At 43.2% G+C, this 22,634-nt stretch overlaps 1 protein-coding gene across 1 annotated transcript; it reads right to left on the reverse strand.

The window, feature by feature from the left end:
- Positions 1-861: 861 nt before the first annotated feature.
- On the reverse strand, positions 862-21,560 carry KIAA1958 (KIAA1958 ortholog). Its single transcript, XM_026040791.1, has 2 exons — positions 20,426-21,560; positions 862-2,062 (listed from the first exon to the last, which is right to left on the reverse strand). The coding sequence occupies exons 1-2, from the start codon at positions 21,558-21,560 to the stop codon at positions 1,017-1,019; spliced, it is 2,181 nt and encodes a 726-aa protein (XP_025896576.1). The 3' UTR covers positions 862-1,016.
- Positions 21,561-22,634: the final 1,074 nt, after the last annotated feature.

Consider the following 22,634-nt stretch of genomic DNA (forward strand, 5'->3'; position numbering starts at 1 on the left):
TCCACAGTTTCCACACTAAACTCAAAATCATGATTACACTATTTTATTTTCTGAGGAACTCAAATGATGCTTTAATATGTATTGGATGCATTTTTGTTCTGTGTGGTTTGGGAAGATTGTGGGTTTTTTTGCACTCTTGTATTCCCAGAATACTTAGAGAGTGGCACTGAGTCAGTAGAATTTACATTAAGTATACACATTGACAAAACACTAATGACCAGTGTTTACTTTAAACAGCTAATATTACATATATAACAGTGTCATCATTTTTGCCATTACACTTTTGCATATGGTTGAAAACAGTACTTTTTAGACGACAGACCAGTGACATTTTGATCACTGAAAATCATCATCAAAAAAAAATTAACAATACTTCCTATCTGAGTTCAGGATTTTTTTTTTTCTAGTATAGTATAGTAGTAGTATAAATGAGCACTGGGAAACAAAACAAAACAAAAAATAGACAGAAATTGTTCTAAATGGTTTCRCAAGCTTTCATTGATGTATCTCTTATTTCCTGGTCCTGCTGATCAAGAACAAGCCAGCAGATAAGAAGCAGCAGCTAGTGACAAGTTTGCCTCCTCCACTCTAGAAGGTTAAAACAARAAGTTGGAAAAAATAATTTAAAATAGAATTTCTGTGTAAGCCTCCTTGGGGATTTACGTTCACTGGCATGTGCATGTTAAAAATGATTATTTCCAGTCTATCTTGCAGTCTCTATTGCCTGAGAACCACTTTTGCCCTTTAAAAATCTGCAATTATATTGTAACACATAAGTAGCTTTCGTTTTCGTATTAACACTATAAATACTATGTTAGTATTACTAAACTATTTCTATTGACTTATTTGTAAGAAGAAAAATATATTATATATTTATATATTTTTATAAAGTGAGTTAACACTTGAGAGGACTGGGAGAGGCGGCGGGGAACAGCGTACGATCACAGTTGATGTGTGTTAGTGGGCACAAACTCAACGCTTGGGAAGGAAGGAACTGTTGGGCTTATATCCCTCCCTCAGGCCGTGTCGGAGGAAGAGTCGTAGGAAGCTGACACTATGAAGTTGCCGGCATTGGAGTGGCTTGCCATGGACTGGGCAGCCTGCTGGCTCAGGTTGTTACAGATGAGCACCAGCTGGTTGCTCTGTGCTTCCGAGAGGGTGCTGCAGCTCTGGTAGACGCTGAAGTTGGTCTTCCTGCCGGGGATGTTGCCCTTCTCGCACATGGTCTTCACCATCTTGGCCAGCTTGTTTTTCCCCAGGGCCTGGCAGTTGTACCAGTGCAGCGCGGCCAGGTTGACAACGGGCTTGATGGACAGGTAGAAAGGGGCGTCCTCGTAGCGCATGGCCGGGGGCCGCCGCTGCGCGTACTCCTTGTAGTCCTGCACGGGGCAGGTCTGCGGGGAGTGCTGCGTGGCGTAGACGCGCGAGTCCGTCCCGCCGCGCTTGCTCTTGGCRTTGGCGTCGCCGTTGTCCGGCCCCATCCACTCCAGGTACTCCAGCCCGGTCTCCGTCACGCGGAGGCGGATGTCTCCCCACTTGAGGGTGGAGCCGTGGAAGCCCGTGCAGTGCCCAAACGCCTTGGTGTTGTTGAGCCACACGAGGTTCAGGAGCCCTTCGGGATTGTACCGGCTCAACAAACCCCTCTTGCGCAGGATCAGCTCATCAGCAAAGGTGAGCTTCATGGACTTGTGTGGCTTGTTGCCCTTACCCTTGCACCTCAGCTCTATCTGCTTTTGCTTCAGGGCTTCCTGGGACCGCTTGAACTCCTTATCCCTGGTGATGCTGTACCCATACCTGTGCTCCTTGAGGTAGCGCTCCAGCCCGCACTGGTAGTTGGCCAGGCTGTTGGGCTCGTACTCAGAGCCATCCTTCTGCCTGGCGTCCACAAAGAAGGAAGCGAGGTAGGCGTCGAGCTCCTTGCAGGGGATCACGTAGATCTCGCGCGTCTCCGAGGGGTACTTGGAGATGAGGAACTCGCGGAAGTTGCGGAGCGCCGTCTGCGTGCTCCGGATGGTCTTCTCGTTCTGCTCCCTGCTCAGCTCCGCCGCCCTYTCGTCCTGGTCTGGAGCGGGGAGGGGGGAAAAAGCGGGATAAAGGCAAAAGAAGTGAGTTTGGGGGAACATGCCCGTTGTCTGAATACATTTCCTTGAAAAGGAAAGAGAAAGGAAATAGAGATTAATTTCACAAAGAGCACTGGAAGACATCATCACATACCTGTCACATGGCTGAAATGCCAACTTCAGTTTCACAAATGATCTGACTAGAATATGGCGAAAAAAAAACAGTCAAAATGAGTTCATTGTAACACTGGGGCATACTTCTGTGCATGGAGATTTGTGGGATTAGAAGCAATCTGCTTATTAGAACAATTGCAAGATAGGATCTGTGGATTCCAGTGCCATGTGCAGGGCCCAGTCCAAGAAATAACCTGCTCAGAGTGCTTCATTTGTGGTACTGGTTCCATTTTTTGTTTGTTTGTTTACAAAAAAATAAATAAMGCATCATATTTATAAAATTAAGGATTATCTTTAATCAGACTCCCTTTTTTTGAAGACTAAATAAATATAGACAGAAATATATAGCACAAAATAATGCAGGACAGCCTAACAAGGTTGGCAGGTAGAAGTACTACAGTATAATGTTTAATTTACACATGTACCAGAGTAAAAATGATAGATAACCTTTGAAGATAGATAACCTTCTATTTCAATATAGAAGAAATTAAAGAAGAAACATTGCTACCTAACATGGTTATACAGCTTCTCTACATGATCAGGTTGTGTTGTGACAGTGGAAGTGCAGATGGGACCATTACTTTTCATTTTTCAGAAAAAACACATTCTGGAAAAAGCTTTATATTGCTCTATAACGCTGTACTCAAAGGTCATTATTATCTTTGGCACATCGAACTGCAGCTCTTGATTAATATTCAGATGTTACTATTAAGATTCTTAATCACAAGAGATTTTCTGGCTGATATTGAGGGGCATAGAAAGGAAAAGGTGCTTATGTGTAAGTGTTGTGTATACTTAAGGACTATTTTCTTGGTGTGTACAACTATCCATCTGCACAAGGATACAACTTGCAGCGCAGGGCAAAACTGTCCTTGTGAATGTGACAAACCTTAATGGCTTTAGAAAACAATGAACAGAATAAGAAGAATGAAAATTTTGATGATTTGAGTGTTTTGTGTAATTGTTAAGGGAACTTTCCTCTTCTCTTTTCCACCTAATAAGCAGAAGAGGTAAAAAAAGCAAGTTGCCGCAGTAAAACCTGCCATTCATTTGCCACCCCACAAACACACCACAAAGGTGTATGAGACCAGGTGAACTTCCCCCTGCTTCCACAGCCAGGCCCAGCTCATGTCAGGCCACTGAGGTCTCCTGCTTTTGGCAGTGCATAAAATAGAAGCTTTTATTACGGCTAGGTGGAGGCTGGAAATAACAAGTGAAAGCCGCCTCAAGCTCAGAACAAACATTTACTACAGTACCTGTGTCAGCACAGTGATTATAGCGCTGTGTAAGTAATCAGCAGTGTGACTGACAGCCCACGTTTTAAATAGGGCTTCTATATCAACAGCACATATAATGACTTGGTTTTAAACATGTCATCAATCACCGTTTCCTGGAAGACAGCCTGTCACAACACGGCGGTGATACTCAGTCAATCATTTATGTTACGGCATCTTTTCTTAATCTGCAAAGGGAATNAAGCAGAGAACACAGCCCCGTAGCAACACTGTGCTCTCCTTGTCCCTGCTCTGCTTCTCCCCAATACAAGTGAGAAATGGTAAAGATGATGGGTCAGGCTTTCTTGCCAGTCACACTAGCAGTTGAGTCAGTTTGGACTGAGAATCCAGCCTGATCCTCCAGGAAATTACTCTGTGAGAGGGCTGCAGTTATGTAGGTATCTGACAGCGTGGGAGCAACATAGTGATCCATAACACCCACCGGAGCCAGGAGAGCACCGAGGAGTGAGCTACCACATACCAGCAGGTCTGCTGTCATCACCTGTGCATGCTGCTCGTCTGCAGCAAAAGCAGATTGTGCATCTCAGCTCTTTACAGACTAGGAAAGCTTAGGAAGGAGACATAACTTCTCACATCAGTAAAACCCTACTTCTACATTTAACCAAGGAGAAATCATAGTGCTGAAAGCAGCCATSCCACCATCTTCAAATACCAAGATCTCGGCAGAGACAGTTCTAGAGGTAATATGAGTTCTGTGGATGCCAATCACATTCTCCAACACAACCAAGATGCAACCCAAGCAACCTTTTATTATGACTAATCACTGACTTTTTACTCTTGTAGAAGCACAACCTTTGGAGTAGGTGCTCTGTTACAGGCCAAGAGCAGAAACAGAAGCAGAAACTAAATTGATCTGTTTTGTAACCCCTGTGGTCCTGCCTTCCATATCACGTCTTGTCAGGGGAGCTGTAACCTGTACCTGGTGCCACGGAAAATTTTATTTCCAAGAACACYAGATTGTCTAATGGAAATCTGATAAATCCCCCCCTTATTATGGCATTGGGGCAAACTCCTGATCAGGATCTTGAAAGAGTTCCTCAATTCCCCAGTTTAAACACAGGCAAAGATAAAAGAGACTTGACAGGGATCACACAGRCAGCCCAGTGGGACCAGAGTGTCCCAGGCTAATCTACAACCCCCCAATGGTCCTTCTCATAGAGCAACAGCTCCACTCTGATCTTCTCATAATCTCACCTTAATGCAGCTAAAACTTAACCATTATCAACTGAGTCACACAACAACAGATTGCTTTTATTTCAACTCGCATACACACACGCTCAAAATAATCAGTGCTCACTGACGGTGATACACAACCCTCTGTAACTGTGTAGGGCAGAAAGAAAGGTACTTATTTACAGTTTTCACTTCAGACAGATATATAAGAATTATAATTTTACCTGTGACATGAGTTCGGTGGATGTTAATCTATCACCACAATCCTCCCTGCCTGATTTTTGCTCTGATTATTAAAGTGTGTCTGTAGCTGACTTGCTGCGCCCCAAAAGCATTGCATTCAAGTGAGAAAAAAACACATCAACTGCACACAAGACGTCACACATCTTGTAGCTGCAACTCAGCCCTGGTGGTGCCAGTATCAGCACCTTGCAAGTTAGCTCTGCAATTACTGAAAAAGTGCTGGGAAACGAAGTTCTCCAGCCAGCACCCGGCACGGTGGGCACCACACAGCGGGCCACGCTGTGGGGAAAGGCTGGGCCATGATGTGGCACGTGCAGAGGCCAAGGCCACATTCCTTGCTCTATGTACCACCACATGCACAATGTGCAGGGCATGGGCAAAGCCAGGTCCAGCACATCAATGCTCTTTCTGCATGCAAAAATTCGGAAGATTGTCAGCTGGCTTTTTCCTCTGCCACAGAAATAATTGTCTGAAATTCATTCTCCCTTCTCACGACAGGTATATAATACAATAAATAACAGGTAACAGTAAGGGGTCTCCTTGGCACAAGTGTGCCTGAGCCTTAGCAGAGCCGCTCTGACATTAACGGAGACTTTGCTCTGGGAGAGCTGAGCCCTTCTTGAATATTTATGCTGTATTTTCCACAGGCTAAGGGCTGAATTTCTTGGACAAATCCCAAACACCACAGCAGCGAAGAGCTTAAATGGAAAATACGTAGGTTCTAAGGTAATTATCTCATAGCTAGCAGTAGCAAATACATTACAAATTCTTAAGGTCAAACAAACTGCAGCTCATGTGCCATTGCATATGAAATTTATTTAACTTTAGGCTCAGTGAGTCACTGTCAGGAGAGAGGAAAAAGTCCCATGACTGCCCGGTGGCTCTTACTACATTTGACAACTAACAGCTTCGCACCTCTGTGGCTACTACCATAAAAGAAATTGCTCCTGTATTTTTTCTTGAATTTATGTTCTATGCATCTGATGTTGCTATAAAATTCTGTGTAAGCATTAATATTTCCTTTTGCATTACAGTGAAATTAAAGTCTGTATAGTTTAACATTGTTAAACTTGTTGCTAAACCTGATATTAGCAGGAAAAGTCTGTAGGCTTTTAGTAAAAGATGTTGCATTTTCTGGACAAAAGTAGCAAATATGTTCCTATTCAATTAACATTCTCCAGCAAAATTATCAGTGAAATGTTTGATGATTCTAAAATCTAGAAGCATTTGGTTTTCCACACAGAAAGAAATAATGCAGATAACAAGTAAATGACCATGGCAACATTTATAAACTTAAATGAAAAATAAGGTTTACTAAAACCAGCCTTAGTCAACTTAGTCAACCAACCATTTTTGCATGGTACAGAATGTAAATGGATGTTCACTCAGTCCCCAGTGCTTGTGTTCARTTTGTTCTCATTTTCCATGACTTCTTGACAAAAAAGTAATTGGGCTTTAGGCAGAATCAATAATGATTCCCCTTAATTTTTAAGGAGGCCACTGAATTATTCCCAAATCCTAGAAAATTTGAAGTCAGGATCTACAAGAGATTAAGAACTGAAGTCCTCCTGTTGACTGGATCCATCTTTTACAAAGAAGACATCAGCAATGGTTAATCAAGAGTGTAAATCAGCAGTGACTCCAGGGTCTTCAATTAACTTCCCGTCTTTCCTACCTGACTATAAMATTGTACTTTTTAGCTATTTCAAACTAAAGATTCTGGAAACAAACCTTTACAATTTAAAATATCTTATTTTGCTCTTTATGTCATCTTCATTTCCCAACATCTCGTTTAGGTTTTGGCAGGGCTGGTGGAAAAGAAAGAGCCCTGCATGCCTATAGTTCCTCATATTTCACCTCAGCCACGGAGGACTTACAGTGACGCTCCTGGGATACGGGATAATATCTGGCTCCCTGCTCTCTTCTGGATCTGAATCTTCTCCACGTGGCTCTGGTGTAACTTGATGACCACTTAAAACAGGATGCATTCCCAACAATGCTGCTGTGCAGTTTATGTTTACCAAGATCCATTTAATTTCCCAACCTCTATTTGGCAAGAATATATTTAAGTATCTCCAGCTCTAGCAGGACTGCCCAACACCATTAACTACTTCCATGGCAGGAGAATTCAGCTGCTCCCCAGGGGACAGTGGCGAGAGCAGCAGAAAGAGAAGATCTTTTGCAAACAGAGATAAAACCAAGTTCAAAGATAAAATGTAATCCAAAGATGGACTAGAGCCTGCCCCGCCTTTGCAGCTGCCCAGGACTCAATTAATCACCTGCACTAGGTTTAGATGCAAGTTTACATGTCCAATTTGATCCCTCAGATATTTACATTTTAGCTATCACATGCTTTAATAAAAATAAAAATAAAAATCTTGAMTAGCTGACCAAGATCCAGGAAAACAATTTTTTGGGGATGAGCAGGATATATAAGCCATGCTTGTTGTTTTCTAGACCACAAACATAAAACATTAGAAAACTTTTCCAAAAATGTGAAACCCATTTCTTTTCTAAAAAAAGACCACATTAGCTTTAAAAACTTCACTTTTACCATATGATTCCTCGTCTTTCACATCATAAGTTAAGAGTTTCAGGCAGACTGGTAGAATCTGGGTGCTGCTGGAGGTGCTAAGTGGCAAATGTTACCAACAGCACTAAGCAAATATGAATAAATACCAACCAAACAGCATGCAGTATGCTGTTTATTAAGCATGTATGTTTGTATTCAGTAGTACAATCTTTTAATAGTTTTCGAATGAAACTGCAGTTAATGGCTAATTTCACAGTTATTCAAAATGCTGATTTCAATTTAAAAATGCAAGCCATTTCCCTTCATTTTTCTTTCTTCATGTGAAATATTTAACTGTGGAAAATATATTTCTTTTTTTTTTTTTTTTTTTACAGGATGTCTTTAGAACCATAATATAATGTTCCCTACATAAAAGCCTGTTATTTACTGCATGATCCATAGCAGAAGGAATTAGTTTGTCTAATTTACCCCAAGACCTGGAAGTTGGATGATGCACTGCAGAAATGAAGAATTCATTTCCAAGAAGACTTTACTTTCTTGGTAGCAGGGAAATTTTTGCACACAGATTTTCAGCAGAATGCCTRTATTTTCTCTCAAATGAGTTCAACAAAGCACATAGTAAGTGCTTTCAGGATAGTTATAAAAATGTAGAAACRAACTGGACTGAAGTCCTTACATGTTTATATGGCATGACTAAGTAACATGCATGTGGGTAAGATGACTAGAATCAAAGCTTGCTATGAAAAAAAACAAGAGGCAGTAATTCAATATGACAAGATAAAAAAAAAATGTTTCTCAGAGAAAATGGTCCTTTGTTGAATTGAATTCATTATTTAAAAAATAATCAAGAGCTATGGAAAAATATAAATTCTCATGCTAAAAAACATTTCTTATGAGAAAAAACAGACACTACATTTTCCATAGAGTTTTYACCTTTAAATGCTCATACTATAAAGCCTGACTTAGGTGTGTAATARATCCTGCAAATGAGAATTGCTCAGCTATCAATCTAATGAGTAGGTTCACTAGCACCAAGGCACAGGCAGCAATTCATATGACATTTTAGAAAATCTGGTCCAGTGGAATTCTGTGCTACAGCCACCTCTAACTGGACTTGTTTCTGCTCATTACAGAGCCTGTCCTCAGCCTTACACTGATGCTCACGCTGGTAATCTTTGGCRCAAATTGTGTCTTTCTAAGATTAATTTTTGTACTAGAAATAATGTGAGAAAGAGAACCCTTTCTCCAGGCCTATTTGTGCAATCACTCTAATAACACCCTTCCACTGAGTAAGGTCACAGTAAGACATAGTGAGTACTGAATAAAGACACCTCCCCTGAGCTGGTATGGGCCAAACCAGCTGAATAATGTGTTGTATAAACCTCCTAGCATCTGCCTGCAGTTGTAAATGCTGTAGAAGGTGAAGGGGAAACAGGACACAAATACATATATATCCACTTATAGGTTAATCTTCTCCTTACAGACCATCTCATGTCACCCAAGCGTATCACATTCTTGATTAGTGGTTTTAAACTCATTGCACTTGGGAGCTTAGATATCTAATGTTAATGAGCACAGTGGAGAACGCAATGCCAAAGGTCCCAGAGGAACAAGTGAAGCTGTAGTGTCTGCCTGGGAAATATGGGTTGGGAATACAGAGAAAGAGGCAAAATGGGAAAATCAGAACAAGGGGATGTAAAAACGTAAAAATAAAAACAACACTAATGAGAAAGATAAAAAAAATGAGGAGTATCTTCATTAACTGAAATGTGTATCACTGTTGTGGAATGAAGCAATCTGACTGGGTTGCCAAGCAGAGAATTATTAAAAAAAAAAAAAAAAAAAAAAAAAAAAAAGGAGTATGTAATAAATATTTTATTACATTAATCATAATAGGCTGCACTTTAGTCCTGGCCAAAATGTATTCCTAAATCAAGTTTAGAATGTGATTGCAGTTTCAGGCTCAGGAACACGAGCCCCTCCTGACTGTAATTAATGTAATAAATCATGCTGYGGAGCTTTCCACAAAGGCTGACAGTGTTTGGGAGATATATTGCTTATTAGGGACCGCAGACGCTGCTCTCCGTTTTCTTGCACTGCTATTGGTAATGAATCAAAAGGCACCTTTTCGTGTTCCACCCGAGTTACCTCCTGCAGGTGCAATAGGGAAGAGGTGTAGGCAGCTATTGCCTTTGACTCTTGATAACACAGCACCTGCTCCCTGGACATCTGCACCTTGGTACCTGTTCTCCCACCACCACCTTTCATTTCACAAAACTCAGGCTGACTTTTTGCACAGCCTGCAACCAAAAACGAATTTCTGAAACTCTTGGCAATTTTGCCAAACTGGACTAGTTTGTTTTTCTGCAGTTTCTGTCAGTTCTGCTTGCACCAGATGTTCTCCAGTATGAGTGAAGCGAGCTATGCACATTTTAAACGCACATATTTCTTTCATCCTCCCTTGGTCAGAGGGCAAAACTGAAGAACCATCTTTTTACAAGTTTTTCAAGAAAGAATGAAGTGTTAAACTTAAAAGCTGAACCGTTTCTAAGGTGTATTTTTCAGTCTTATTTCTGTCTTGAGCTTGTGCTCACAATTTGTATCTCTCCACACACTCCAAAAAAAAAAAAAAAAAAATACCCAATGCATTGAACTTCGCTTAAACCTTTGCAAAAACAACTCTTGTCATATTTGGAAGGGGAAGAAGTTCAACGTTCCTACCAGTCTGATGGAGAATAAGCAGAGAAGAGAGCTGTGGATACATCCCAGCTGAAGGGAAGACCATGGACCYGAGGCTCTGGTTGCTCTGCTTGGAGCTGCATGCGGCCTTCATCGGCCAAGACTCTGTTCCACACCAGCCACTGCACTCCCAGGGTACATTTGCCAGGGTAGGAGTCCCAAAAGACATGGGAAGAGCTGGAAATTCTCCACTGAAAGGGTGGTTAAGAGATAAGGAGAGTGCATTTGTCAAAAACCAGGCTACATTTGTCTGCTGCTCATGGAACAACCTGTAGTTTTTGTCCTTGAATACACGCTCAGACTTACTGTATTATAGTCTAATAAAATTCAGTTGCATTTTGCATCTCTATTTGAATTAAATCTCTTGAAATAGATTGAGGAGTTCCAAACTTCTAGCTATGCACACACGTACAAAGCACATGCCTGTCTACTGCTCAAAATACTGTTATTACCTCTCTCCTACTATTATATTGTCAGTTTTTTCTTATCTTGTTTGCATTGTTATTTCCATAAAAATAATTTATTCTTCTGAAAAGTATATGAGCAATCAGCTCTCCAGCTACTGAATGAATGTACACTAAAAATGGCATCACATAATGCTTGCAAGAGGTGACATGGGCAAAAGTTTTACGGATTTAATTACAGACGTATACATTTATGGCTATTTTGTTAGGTAAGAATAAGATGTATGTAACAACTTTGCAATTGGATGTTAAATAACACAGCTTGTTTGTTAGACTGTAAAGTTTCTGAGGACTATCTATCTGAAACCAGGGAAGAGGAAAGAAGTTGTCCCTTTTTATAGACAGATACAATACATAGTAATCARTGAGCAAAAAGCGAACTATACAGGAAAAAAAAATGCAGAATAACTTTCTTGTCTCTTAACTTGTTTCTTGGAGGTGTAGTCAGCACAGAGGGCAAACCCCAAACAATTAGCAGGATGAGTGCCATATATACATTTCTTGAGAAGAAACGACAGAAATATCCCTCTAACATGGTTCAGTCTCACGTCTGAAGGATGGAGACTTAAACATTCAGAAGAAGAGTGCTCCAAGTAGTGGGTGGAATGAAATCAATTTCTGTGAGCATCACCTAGGCTTCCCTGGGTTATTCCTACAGCCACCCTCACCAGCCACAGCACCAAAGCAGCAGCTAGGGGAGGGCTGAAAATAAGCAGCAGAATGAAGCAAACCACTAAAAATGCAGCCAAKGCATTTAGTGACCTACCTATAATTAAGCATATAATACAAAGCCCTCAGTCTACAGCCCAAGGCAGCTTTGAGCTGTGTAGAAGTTGTGAGGGGGGTTCTGCAGGAGGAGTGGGGTTCTGAGCCTGGAACTCAAATGCTCCAGAGCTGGATGGAGCCTTGGCCTTTGCTCTTTAATGTCTCACAAAGTCCCCTTGAAGGGAGGTGCCCCCTGGAAATGCTGCTTTTCTGCCYCCAGAAGAAGGATGGCTCTGCTGAGGAGGATGTGTCACCCAGGGGGTTAAGATCAGCTCTCATCAGTCATTACGTCTGTGCCTTATCATTCACCATGTTTTCCCATGGAAGCGAATGTATCGCTTATATATATTCTATAATATGATATATTGCAATGTAAGGCAAATACATAATAGTAGGTTCACAGCATATTCCACAGGGAAAACATGCACATAAAACCATTAAGAGCAGTGAGGATTTAGAACTTAAAATCATTAAGAGGACTGAATAGATGGCAATCCAAACTACTTCTAAAAGATGCTCTAAAGGTGCTTTTGTTCTGATTCAAGGCCTGTGACCCTGCGTCCGACCTGTGCACTCAACAACAGCATTACACCTGGATGCAGGTAAGCCTTTCCAAACAGAACAACACTTGGAAAACATTCAAGGCAATTTAAACATTGGGATGCTGATGACCAACGCAGTTCATACATCAAATGAGCAAACCAGAGCATCATGAAGCCAATGGAAATACTAACACAATTCCAGGAAGAATAAAACTTCACACAGGGATAAAAAGCACTCTTCCTTCTGGAAAGAGTTAAACAAAGTTAGTGATGAGTTTCCAGATACATAAATGATATTAGATATTGGGCACGGTGGCTTAAACCACGTGTTGTGCTCTACCAGCCCTATGCTGTCCTAGGATTTGGAAATGTCACCAGAGTAAACTAACTGAAAGCACAATAAACGCTGCACACCTAGGACAGCATTCTGTACGTACAGTGTCTATTACCCAGTTTGATTCCCTATGTTAAAGATATTTAYATTAAACATAAATGGTCCTCTCTGTAGCTTGTGCAGAAATACAGGGATGAATATTATTAATCTCACTTCTACACAAAGATAGGTGGCACAAAAGCATTTTTAAGTGAACTTATGACTCACTGCAGAAAATTAGGTAAATAAACACTCATCAAGTGTGTAACCATCAAGCTTAAAACTCATTACCACCTCACAGAAAGCAATAAAGCTAATGGGTGGTGACATGCCAATTTCTGTATGTAGCCCAAGATACAGGCTAGACCTGCCTCACTGGAAAACTGCAATCAATAGGTGGACTTCATATACTGCGTCTGAATCACCTGCGTAATTCAAGCAATTCAACAAACACAGATGAAAACAACAAAACATCATTTTTCTTTACTTTTAGGAGAGTCCGAAACACGATGTTTTGGAGATGCTCACTAGAAAAACACCTCAAATGCTTTAAGATTCATTTTCAAAGCTAATGTCTTGTGCTGTGGCAATCCCATGTAATACTAGGGAAATCTGGTGTAACTGTAGCTCATTCCCCTGTAACAGCTCTATAGCTCTCAGATGAATTTGGGTGTTCAACAGTATCCCTAACCTCAACAAAAAAGTGTCAGCTTTGCAGGGGAGACTCCTCTTCTAAACATAGTGCTAACCGAATGGCATTTGTCTGCACCCTGAAATTACTACTTTTGACTCACTGTTTTAAATAAATGCCGGATTCCCATTTCACATTAAAAATGCACTCTGCCAGCACAATGCACTGAGAAAAAATCCCTAAAAACAACGCAAGGAAATGGCAGTTTAAGGCTGTGTAGCTAACACACCAAAGAAGATGCCATAAATGCACTTGAAGAGTCCACCTTGTGACCTAAGATAAAGTAACCAGACATCAGTGAGAAGGGATGGGGAGAGGGCAAGGGGTTTGGCCATGCAGGTTATAACTTCATGGTGTAGTACCTATATGTATTGTTAAGTGTCTCTAGATTTGCCTAAGATCTCTCAGAGAGAAAAAAAAGCACTAAGACGCTGGGGCTGAAATGCTCCTTTTGAGGTCTGTAACTCAGCGCCCAGTTTTGTGACTGGCCTTAATCTTTTAAAATGTCTGACATTTCTCTAGAAGGCGCCTTGGTCCTTGGCAGACCCAAGTATGGAGCTTGCACCCTCCTGGATAAGATGCTCATTTCTTTTCCACAGCAGCAAGGAGCTGTAGATACTTTGGTGTGAGCATGAGGGTAAGCACGGATGCTGCGCACAAACTCAACCAGTTCTGCAGCAGCAGCGTTTTGTACAGGACATGCAATGTGGGAAGTGTCAGTTTCCCACTCCTGGCTCCTACCAGGGGTAGGATTCAGCAGGAGCCTGGACCTGGGAATTGCTGCATCTRCCTAATGTTTTTATCATTAGCAGCAGCTGGCCCTTTTGCAAGGCACCCTCACTTGGCTCCAGACAAGTGCCGCCAGTTTCACTTAAGAGAGAAAAAACCAACTCAGCCCATATTTCCCGCAGGGCCCACTGGTCCCTTTCAAGCTAGGCAGAATAACTAGCATCAGGAGAAGCTTTTGTGCAAACATTTTGTGAAGTGCTCCAACAAGAAAGAATCASTGAAGAAGAAAAGGTCACTCAGTTTCACTCCTGAGGCTTCAATTTAATAGTCTAGTTTAACACTTTCAGCAATTAGACTAAATATATGCTTTACTTAAGTATACTTTATTGGGAGGAAAAAAAGTTAGATTTAAGCATATTTGAGTGCTTCCAGGATCTTCTAGCAAGACTGCTCTGTCATGATAAAATATCTGTCACCATTCTCCTGCTTTCCTTTGTAAGCACTGGAAAAAATTCAAACAAGATTTTCTGTGTTCAGAATCACTACTTCATCAATGACTTGGGCACGGGCACAGAGTCACCCTGAGCAAGTCTGCAGATGATCCCAAGCTGGGTGGAGTGGCTGAGAGGAGATCTGATCAATATGTATAAGTATCTGAGGTGAGAATTGTAGGGAGGAAGGGGCCAAACTCTTCTTGATGGTGGCCAGTGACAGGACAAGGGGTAATGGGGGAGTTCCATCTCCAGGTGAGGAGGAACTTCTTTCCTATGAGGGTGCCAGAGCCCTGGCACAGGCTGCCCAGGGAGGCTGTGGAGTCTCCTGCTCTGGAGATCTTCCCAATCCGCCTGGATGCCGCCCTGTGCACCCTGCTCTGGGTGTCCCTGCTGGAGCAGGGGGTTGGACTAGATGATCTCTAGGGGTCCCTTCCAACCTCAACCACTCTATGATTCTATGAAAACAGAACTGAAAGTTTATGTGTGCTAATTTTGTGGAACAGTATATGTCAAAATTGCATGTTCCCATCATGAAGACAGGTGAAAATATTTTACCCCAAAGTTTGCTGCTGCTATTAAAAGCGTATATTTTATATATACATGAAATATTTCTTCAGTTGCCATACTTACTATCCACCTCATCCCAGACTCAGAGACACCTGCAGAAAGCATCMAGACCTCAAGGGTCCTGTGTTCCCTTCCTGTCTCAGCAGACACACACTCATGAGAAGTGCAAAAGTGTTTGAGCCCCTCAAGCACTRCCCTCAGCTGCTGTATTGCATCTCCTCTGAAGAGTCCAATCTCATCCCTGTTCTCTTTTCTTCCCTAGAGACTCATAAATTGTAAGATGAAAACAGCTTCACACTCTAACAGGACAGCTGTAAAGACCACACAAAAAATCAATCTCTGATCAAAAACTTCAGGTTCAATAAATAAATACATTTCTCAGGTACAGTAGGCATCTAAAGATGTTACAATACTTGCTGAGTCTTCATTTCAGAGTTTTCTTCAAGAGTTGGTAACTTAATAAATACTTCCTTAGGAACTGCTTCATAAAACATGCTGCCATATTAAAGCATTAGTTTTGCAATTTCAAATTCTAAAATGTGTGTATCACGCTCTGGACCCAGATAATGATTATCTGAGAACAGATAATTAAAAGCATGAGTGTCCARGCAAGCCCATACTACAAGATCAGAAGGCAATGGCAGTGCAGGAGGTGGTTAATCAACTCACTAGCTTCCTTTCTCTGATGATTCAGGCTATAACGATCTAATTTTCTGCTTCTAAATAAGCCAGACTCTTGCAACTTAGGAAAAGGTGCTATATTATTTTGTAATTATGTAGCTCAGCACTTATCTTCTTTAGTTCAGCTACTGGAGCTGAAACAGAAATCAATTAGGGACCTCAGGATTTACCGACGGACTCCAAACTCTTTATTCTAACGCTGAGAGACTGTCTCACTCCTGAAACGGTTTAATCGTTCATTTGACCACATTCAGCAACACGTCCCTTGAGGCTGGCTTGAAGAGTTACACTAATCAAAAGTCATCAATCCTGGTATGTAAATTATGAATACAAAGATCTATTAGGAACCCTTTTAGTGTTCTTGGAGATCTTAAATAAAGTCTTGTAATTTTCTTTGACAAGATTTTTTTGCTTTGTGTTACTTTCATCCTKGGCACAATTCCACTGGACTTGGAAGAATTACAACAGGTATTAATTTAGTCCTTCCATACATGTGGCTTTTGCTTTATATACCTTTAAGAATGGCCTTTTTTTTTCTTTCACTTCTTCGTAGTATGCTATATCTGGCACTTATTTTTTTGCTTACAGTGATTTAAGAGTATAAGCTAAACTTAAATGTAATGGAAATTCACGAGGTTTGTGGGATTTTTTCTCCATTTCATAATATTTTGATGCTCATATGAAAGCTTCACATCCCTGAGTCTTGTGATCATACAAGGATTTCAACTCCCATTTGACTTATACCTACATATGAGAGAGAGAGCACAAAAAAGGTCCTGGTTCTTTTGACAGTTGAGAAATACATATAAACATTCCATTTAAATGCTCTACACTGACATAAAATAACCCCCAGATGTATCATACTTTAAAATGACCATCTCAGATAGAGGAAAGGAGATGGGAAGTCAACATTATACAAACAGCTGGAACTGCCAGTCCCAAAAGCCCTGAGAGCACAGCAAGACAGTCACCATGTCYACCTTAGATATGCCCTGATCATGAAATGCTGCAATTCCTGCTACCGCTCATCTCACTGATGAGAGCACACCAGGTTTTCACCAAGGCATCAGGATGTTACCTATTGATCTGGGGTCTTAACACACCAAAAAGAAAAAAAAAAAGAATGGGGAGGGACTTGGAGCTGAAACATCATAAATCCTTCAGAGCTAGGAAGGTTAAGTACTGTGCCCGGCGCAGGCCACGGCACCATCCATCACTGCACGCATCTAACACCTGGACAGGGTTTGATAACCTTGGCAGAGGGACATGATGAAACRGAATCACAGAATGAACAAGGTTGGAAGGGACCTCTGGAGATCACCTAGTCYAACTCTCCTGCTCAAGCAGAGATACCTAAAGCACCTTGCACAGGATCGTGTCCAGACAGGTTTTGAGCACCTCCAAGGATAGAGACTCCATGGCCTCTCTGGGAAACCTGTTCCAGGGTTCATCCTCACAGTCAAGATTTTTTTTTTCTCAAATTCAGGTGGAATTTCCTGTATTTCATTTTGTGGTTGTTGTCTCTTGTCCTCTCACTGGACACCACTGAAGAGAGTCTGGTCCCATCCTCTTTGATACCCTCCATCAAAATATTTGTGCACACTGATAAGATCTCAGTCTTCTCTTCCCTACGCTGAACAGCCCCATGATTTGCTGGCAACTCCTAATGCAGGCCAGGATACCCATGGCCTTCTTGGCCAAAAGGGCATTGCTAACTGAGGCACTAACTGAGAAAGCAAAGGTGTTCAAGGATAATCTGTTTCYTTTCCAAGCTCTGTGGAAAGCATGTAAAACATTGATAAGCACCATGGCAAAATCAGCTATGGATTTCAATGCTGACACTGTGAGGGCACCTGCAGAGTGTGATTTGATGGGTTTCTGACAGAATTGACATACTTTAGTCTCATTTAGTAATRAGAAATTTTTCTTTTGTGTCCATATCAACTGTTCTTTGATCTTGCAGAATTTGTACATATTTGCAGTCTTTCTAGTGTAACCTCATGGTTGTCTTTGCTCTTGTATTTACAGTGATGGTTTAGCATATGTTCAACCAAAGACACATGCTGCTGCACTCTCTTGTTAACTCAAAACACATGTTCACTCTCAGTCTTCAGTAGAAAGACGAGAGTTCCTCAGCAATTCYGCCTAAAAAGTGACACTTACTTCCCTGAAGGAACAAAACTTGCTTTCCTCCGCAGTAAATCCCATTCTTCGTACACTGAAGTGACACTTACTYCTCTAGGCAATATCTACTGGTGCCTAAAGCCCTCTGTTTCTTAGTCACTTTCTGTCTTTGATGATGTGAGCTAACTACATCCTTAGTTGTTTCTGGGCTTAAAAAAAAATAGATCAAGTACTACCCGAAAGGAAAATACACTAGAGGCTATTTGGCATATAAAAGATGCATAAACGATCTGTTCACCACCACTACAGAAATCTTCCCCCTCAGATATGTCTCCCTGCTTACACATTCATTTGCCACAACATTTTAATAAAAGAGAGATTAAGAAAATGTCTGAAATAGAAACTAGATTAAAACTTTTAATATGGCTTAAATTAGTCTAAGCTAWCATATATAATTATTTTTCATTTCTTAGAGGAGCTGACTCAAATTTTCAAGACCTAATAGATTACTATGCACAATAAATATCAGTTGTATCAGACAAATACATGCAAGGACATGTGACTTAAAACTCAAGGTAATAGTTCTCTACAGGTTTGATTATGCTCTTTCAYCACAACTTACCACCTATGGCCGTGGTCCTGAAAAGACCAAAAAAATATAAACAATTTTAGGAACGAAACCAGAAGCAAAACTTCACATCTTATTTTAGAGCTAGGCAACACTGTAGGAATCAGGCAGAATTTAAATTCCCTGGTCATTTTCAACTGCATTTTTTGTTCGTTTGTTAAGCATAATGCACTTTTACTGAGTCTAAAAAGTAACAAAAGGCTTAGGCTCCCATATTTCCTGCCGTTTCTTAAGTAAGAATTATATTTACCCTTGTTTAAGTGTGTTCAGAACAGAAACATTTCCATACAGAATAAACCTCCTGCTGTAGTTCAGAATTGCTCAGATTCTATGTATCGCACACTGCCCCCAGTAAATCACTTCTTGTTAAGAGACAACCTAGTCTTCAGTCAGACCTGCAAGAATCCGCTATGCAGAACCATTTATTTTAATACCTTAACTTGCCATTGGGAACTTTTCTGGGGATCAAATCATAATCAATGCCAACACTTTTTCCAAAATGAACTGGATCTGCTGAAATTGAAGACTTCACTGACACGAGTATCAATTATTAGGTGAACATTTTACCCTTGCTGAAATGCAGCTACCTCTGACAATAGTACATAATAGCTTATTACAACACTATCCCAGGATGAAAAGAGGAAATACATAACATTTAGAGCAACCCAATAAATTTAAGAATTGAAAGCTTAATCGACTGAACCACTATTTGGGCAGTACAACAAGATAATATTACTGTCTTTGCAAGAAGTGCTGGGAGGTTTTTAGGGTTGGTTTATCCAGTGAGTTTCAGGCAGGTGCAAACTCACTTTGTCCTCATGATGAGTCACTGGATGCAGACCAGCTCTGATCTGAAAACTGTATGTATGTGAAAGTGTGCCTCTGTGCCCACTCTGGAGAGGCTTACCTCTAGGCAGGAATAACCTTACCTTGGAGGATGTTAACAGAGCTACCATGAAGTATCGTGTCAAAGATGCAGCCAAACAGGACTCCGAAAGAGCAATTTGCTTGGCTGCAAGTAAGACAAAGGCCATCTTCTCTAATTTCTGATGCTTTGCAGGATTTTACCTAGTAAAATTGCTTATTATGCTTAGCATTCTCTCTGTCAACAAGATCTGAAAGTTCTTTTTGATTAATAGCTTCACTAGATTTAAAAATGTCTGGCCAGGCTTCAAGGCACCAGGACTGCCAGCCAGGTTGTTAAATCTCTGTTCATCTCGGTCTGCAGTGGCTAACGCAGGGACTGCTGATAGCCAAATGTATTTTCCTCCACCCTTTGGCTCTGCTCTGCCTGCCTGGAGACTCCCTGTCAGCCCTTGTGCCTGGGATGATGGCAGGGCAGGCTGAGGAGAGCAAAGCCAGTCCTGTCTGCAGCAGAGACCATGGAGAGCCCGCAAGTCTACTGGAGAAGCCAGTTTCCACTCACAAGGATTACGGCCAGCGTTGARCTTTCCTGGAGAAGGACTGGCATAGGAGAGTCCTTCAACAGAAATACGCTGTTTYAAGATATTCTTCTTTTAATAATGTTGCCAACACACACATAGGAAAAAAAAAAATGATGGGCACTTTATATGAGAATTTGCTCCAAGGACACAAGAAGTCTTTATCTTGGGTTAAACTCTAGTGTCCTCAAACTTCAGAGTTACAGTTGTCTTTCTATATTCCCTCCAGGCTGCTCTGATTTATGGCTCAGGGATGCTGTGCAATGAAGACTTAATACTTCTCCCCAGGGAGCCTTTCTTCAACGTTCCCAACATCACTTTTCTGACAGCCCAAATGAATGAGAACACCCAGTGTCAATCCCCATGACTCAGGGCTGCTCTAGCTAAGACTACTTCTCCCCACCTATCGAACTAACACCCCCACGGGACTCTGTGGTCCCTACACCCCTCACAGGCAGTGAACGGAGGTCGCATGCTTTCCCAAATCCYGGCACCCAAAAGCTCGCCTCACACACGGGCTCTCGTAATGACAACGGCAATGCTTAGTCTTGCCAGGTGCTCTTCACCTGAGCTCTCACAAATCCTAATCTTTGGAGCGGGAGGGGAAGGGAGGTCCCTAGCTACTCTTTGGTGAGATGATGTCTTCCTGCAGCCCTCAGTGAAGGGGCGCAGCGGGCTGAGCCTGGCGGCTCACGGGGATGGCCGTACCTGGCACGGCCGGCACGGCCGGCGCCTCGGCGGGCACGGCGAGCGTGGCGTGGGGCTGCTGCTGGCTGGAGCTGACCTCGGGCTCGGTGCTCAGCGACGGCGAGGGGGCGGCCGCCTCGCAGCCCGGCGCCRCATTAGGCGCTGGCGGCGCCGCGTCCTCGGCGCCGGGGGGCTCCTCCTGCCCGGGCAGCTGCAGAGCGGACAGCGGGATGCTGATRGGCTTCCCGGCGGTGTTGGAGCTGCTCACAGGCGCCTGCGGGCCGGCGCCCCGCGCCGGGGACGCCACGGCACCGCGCGGCGGCTTCTGCGCGGGCGGCCGCGGCAGCACGGNNNNGGCGGCGCCCGGCGCCTCCAGGTCGGCGCCCGGCACCGGGGCGCCCAGCGGGGCGGGCTTGGCCGCGCAGGGGTAGGAGGTGCTGGAGTGAGGCTGGGGCTTGGGCTTGGACATGTGCRTGAGCGAGAGGGCCGGCCCGTCCACGCCGCCCGTCAGCTCGGCGTTGGCCACGATGTAGTAGTCCTCGGGCAGCTCCTGCTTTATCTTCTTGACGATGACCTCGCCGCCGCCCTCGTCGGTCRCCAGGGCCGGCGCGGTGGGGCACAGCGGGGCGGGCGGCCGCTTGCGCGCCATGCTCGGCGCCCGCTGCGGGTGCGGCTCGAAGTCGCTGTCCTCGTCGGTGACCGAGGACTCGCAGACCATGTCGAAGAGAGTGGCCTCGTCCTCGTACTCCTCCACGGCCTCRCCCAGCTCTGAGGGTTCGCTGCAGTAGGAGAAGTCGCAGGAGTCACGCGTGCGTGTGCAGTCCAGCTTGGCCTTGCCCGGCCGCCCTGGGTAGCGCTCCAGCGGGCTGGCCTGCGCCTCCGAGGGCACGCCGATGATGCTGGGGCTGTCCGAGTTGAAGCTGCGGCTGTCCTGGAAGCAGACGCGCTCCTGGGAGCCGGCCCGGCACGTGGCCGCCAGGGGCCAGTGGTAGGCATGGCCGGCGCTGCAGCCCCACATGGCCGTCAGGTTGCCGTGCGCGCCCTCCGAGAGCAGGTGCTTCAGGTTGGGGATGAGGCTGCAGATGGTGCCATGGCTGTGGGCCCAGCTCACCAGCTTCGACAGGTTTTCCGAGGAGGTGTGCAGGCAGTCCTCCATGGCGYCGGGTCAGCAGGCTCCCTCCTGCCAAAGCAACCAGAGACACCATGGAGGTCAGAGCCACCTGAGGCACCGCATGCCTACGGGCAGGCAGCAAAGCCCCGCTCCCGACCACCGCACGGGCCACCGGAGCAAGAACAGGGCTGTGCAAGCAAGCACGGCCTCTGCACGAGCTTGGCCAAGACCGTTTTAACCTCCCCTCATGTGCGCTCCTCACAGCAGAACTTGCTTTGGAGCAGTCTCTGCCCTGATTTTGCCCATAAACCTTCATGCCCAAGGAGAKACCGTCACAATACTGAACTTGATCAAATGGTTGCTCATCAAGCAACTAAACTGGATTTAATAACAATTTAATAACAACGACTACTGTTCACAGCATAATATGAGGCTTAAAGTTCAACCAAGATTCAAAGGCAACTGAAAAGCTGCTGAATGTGTCTTTATGCTTAATAGATGAAAATTAAGTAAAATATGTTTTCTAAGAATACAAAGTTTTCTAGAAAGCACAATTTGCTTTACAAGCACCAAGTCAAACAATTCCCTGAACGTTTATGACACTTTATTTCGTTTATGCATATTTCCTAAATGTCTCATATATCCCCTTTTCAACAGACTTTTAAGACTATTAAAATTAAGTCCTGAAAACTTTACTTTCCCATATAAGGACAAAACAAATAAGTTCACTCTTCCTTAAGCAATGCTGACACCCATTAGCTGTAAAAAATCTTAAGAGAAGATCARGGAACAGGCAAAGTTCAAATTGCACCTACATGACCTTTTATAAGGGACTCTGAAAGATTGTGGGGGGGCTTGTTGTGTTTTCCCCTGAGTGATCTTCCTGTGTCAAAGTGATCATTCACTACACTGATTCACTGAGTGATCATTCCCCTAATATCAAAGTAGTACATAAGTTCAAAAGTAAGCTTCTGATAATGTAAGTAAGCGTAAGGTTAGGGTACTTCTGTGCTTGTTCTGCCTGGATCCTGCTTGAAGGCCATGAGGATGCTGCAGGAGCTGGTATCTCCACAGGGTTGAGGGGCTCCTGGTAGTGGTAGGGCTGTCCCACGGCCCCAC

The sequence above is a fragment of the Nothoprocta perdicaria genome, unplaced genomic scaffold (genome assembly GCF_003342845.1).
Source record: "Nothoprocta perdicaria isolate Ctin4 unplaced genomic scaffold, notPer1 scaffold_266, whole genome shotgun sequence".
Lineage (NCBI taxonomy): Eukaryota > Metazoa > Chordata > Aves > Tinamiformes > Tinamidae > Nothoprocta > Nothoprocta perdicaria.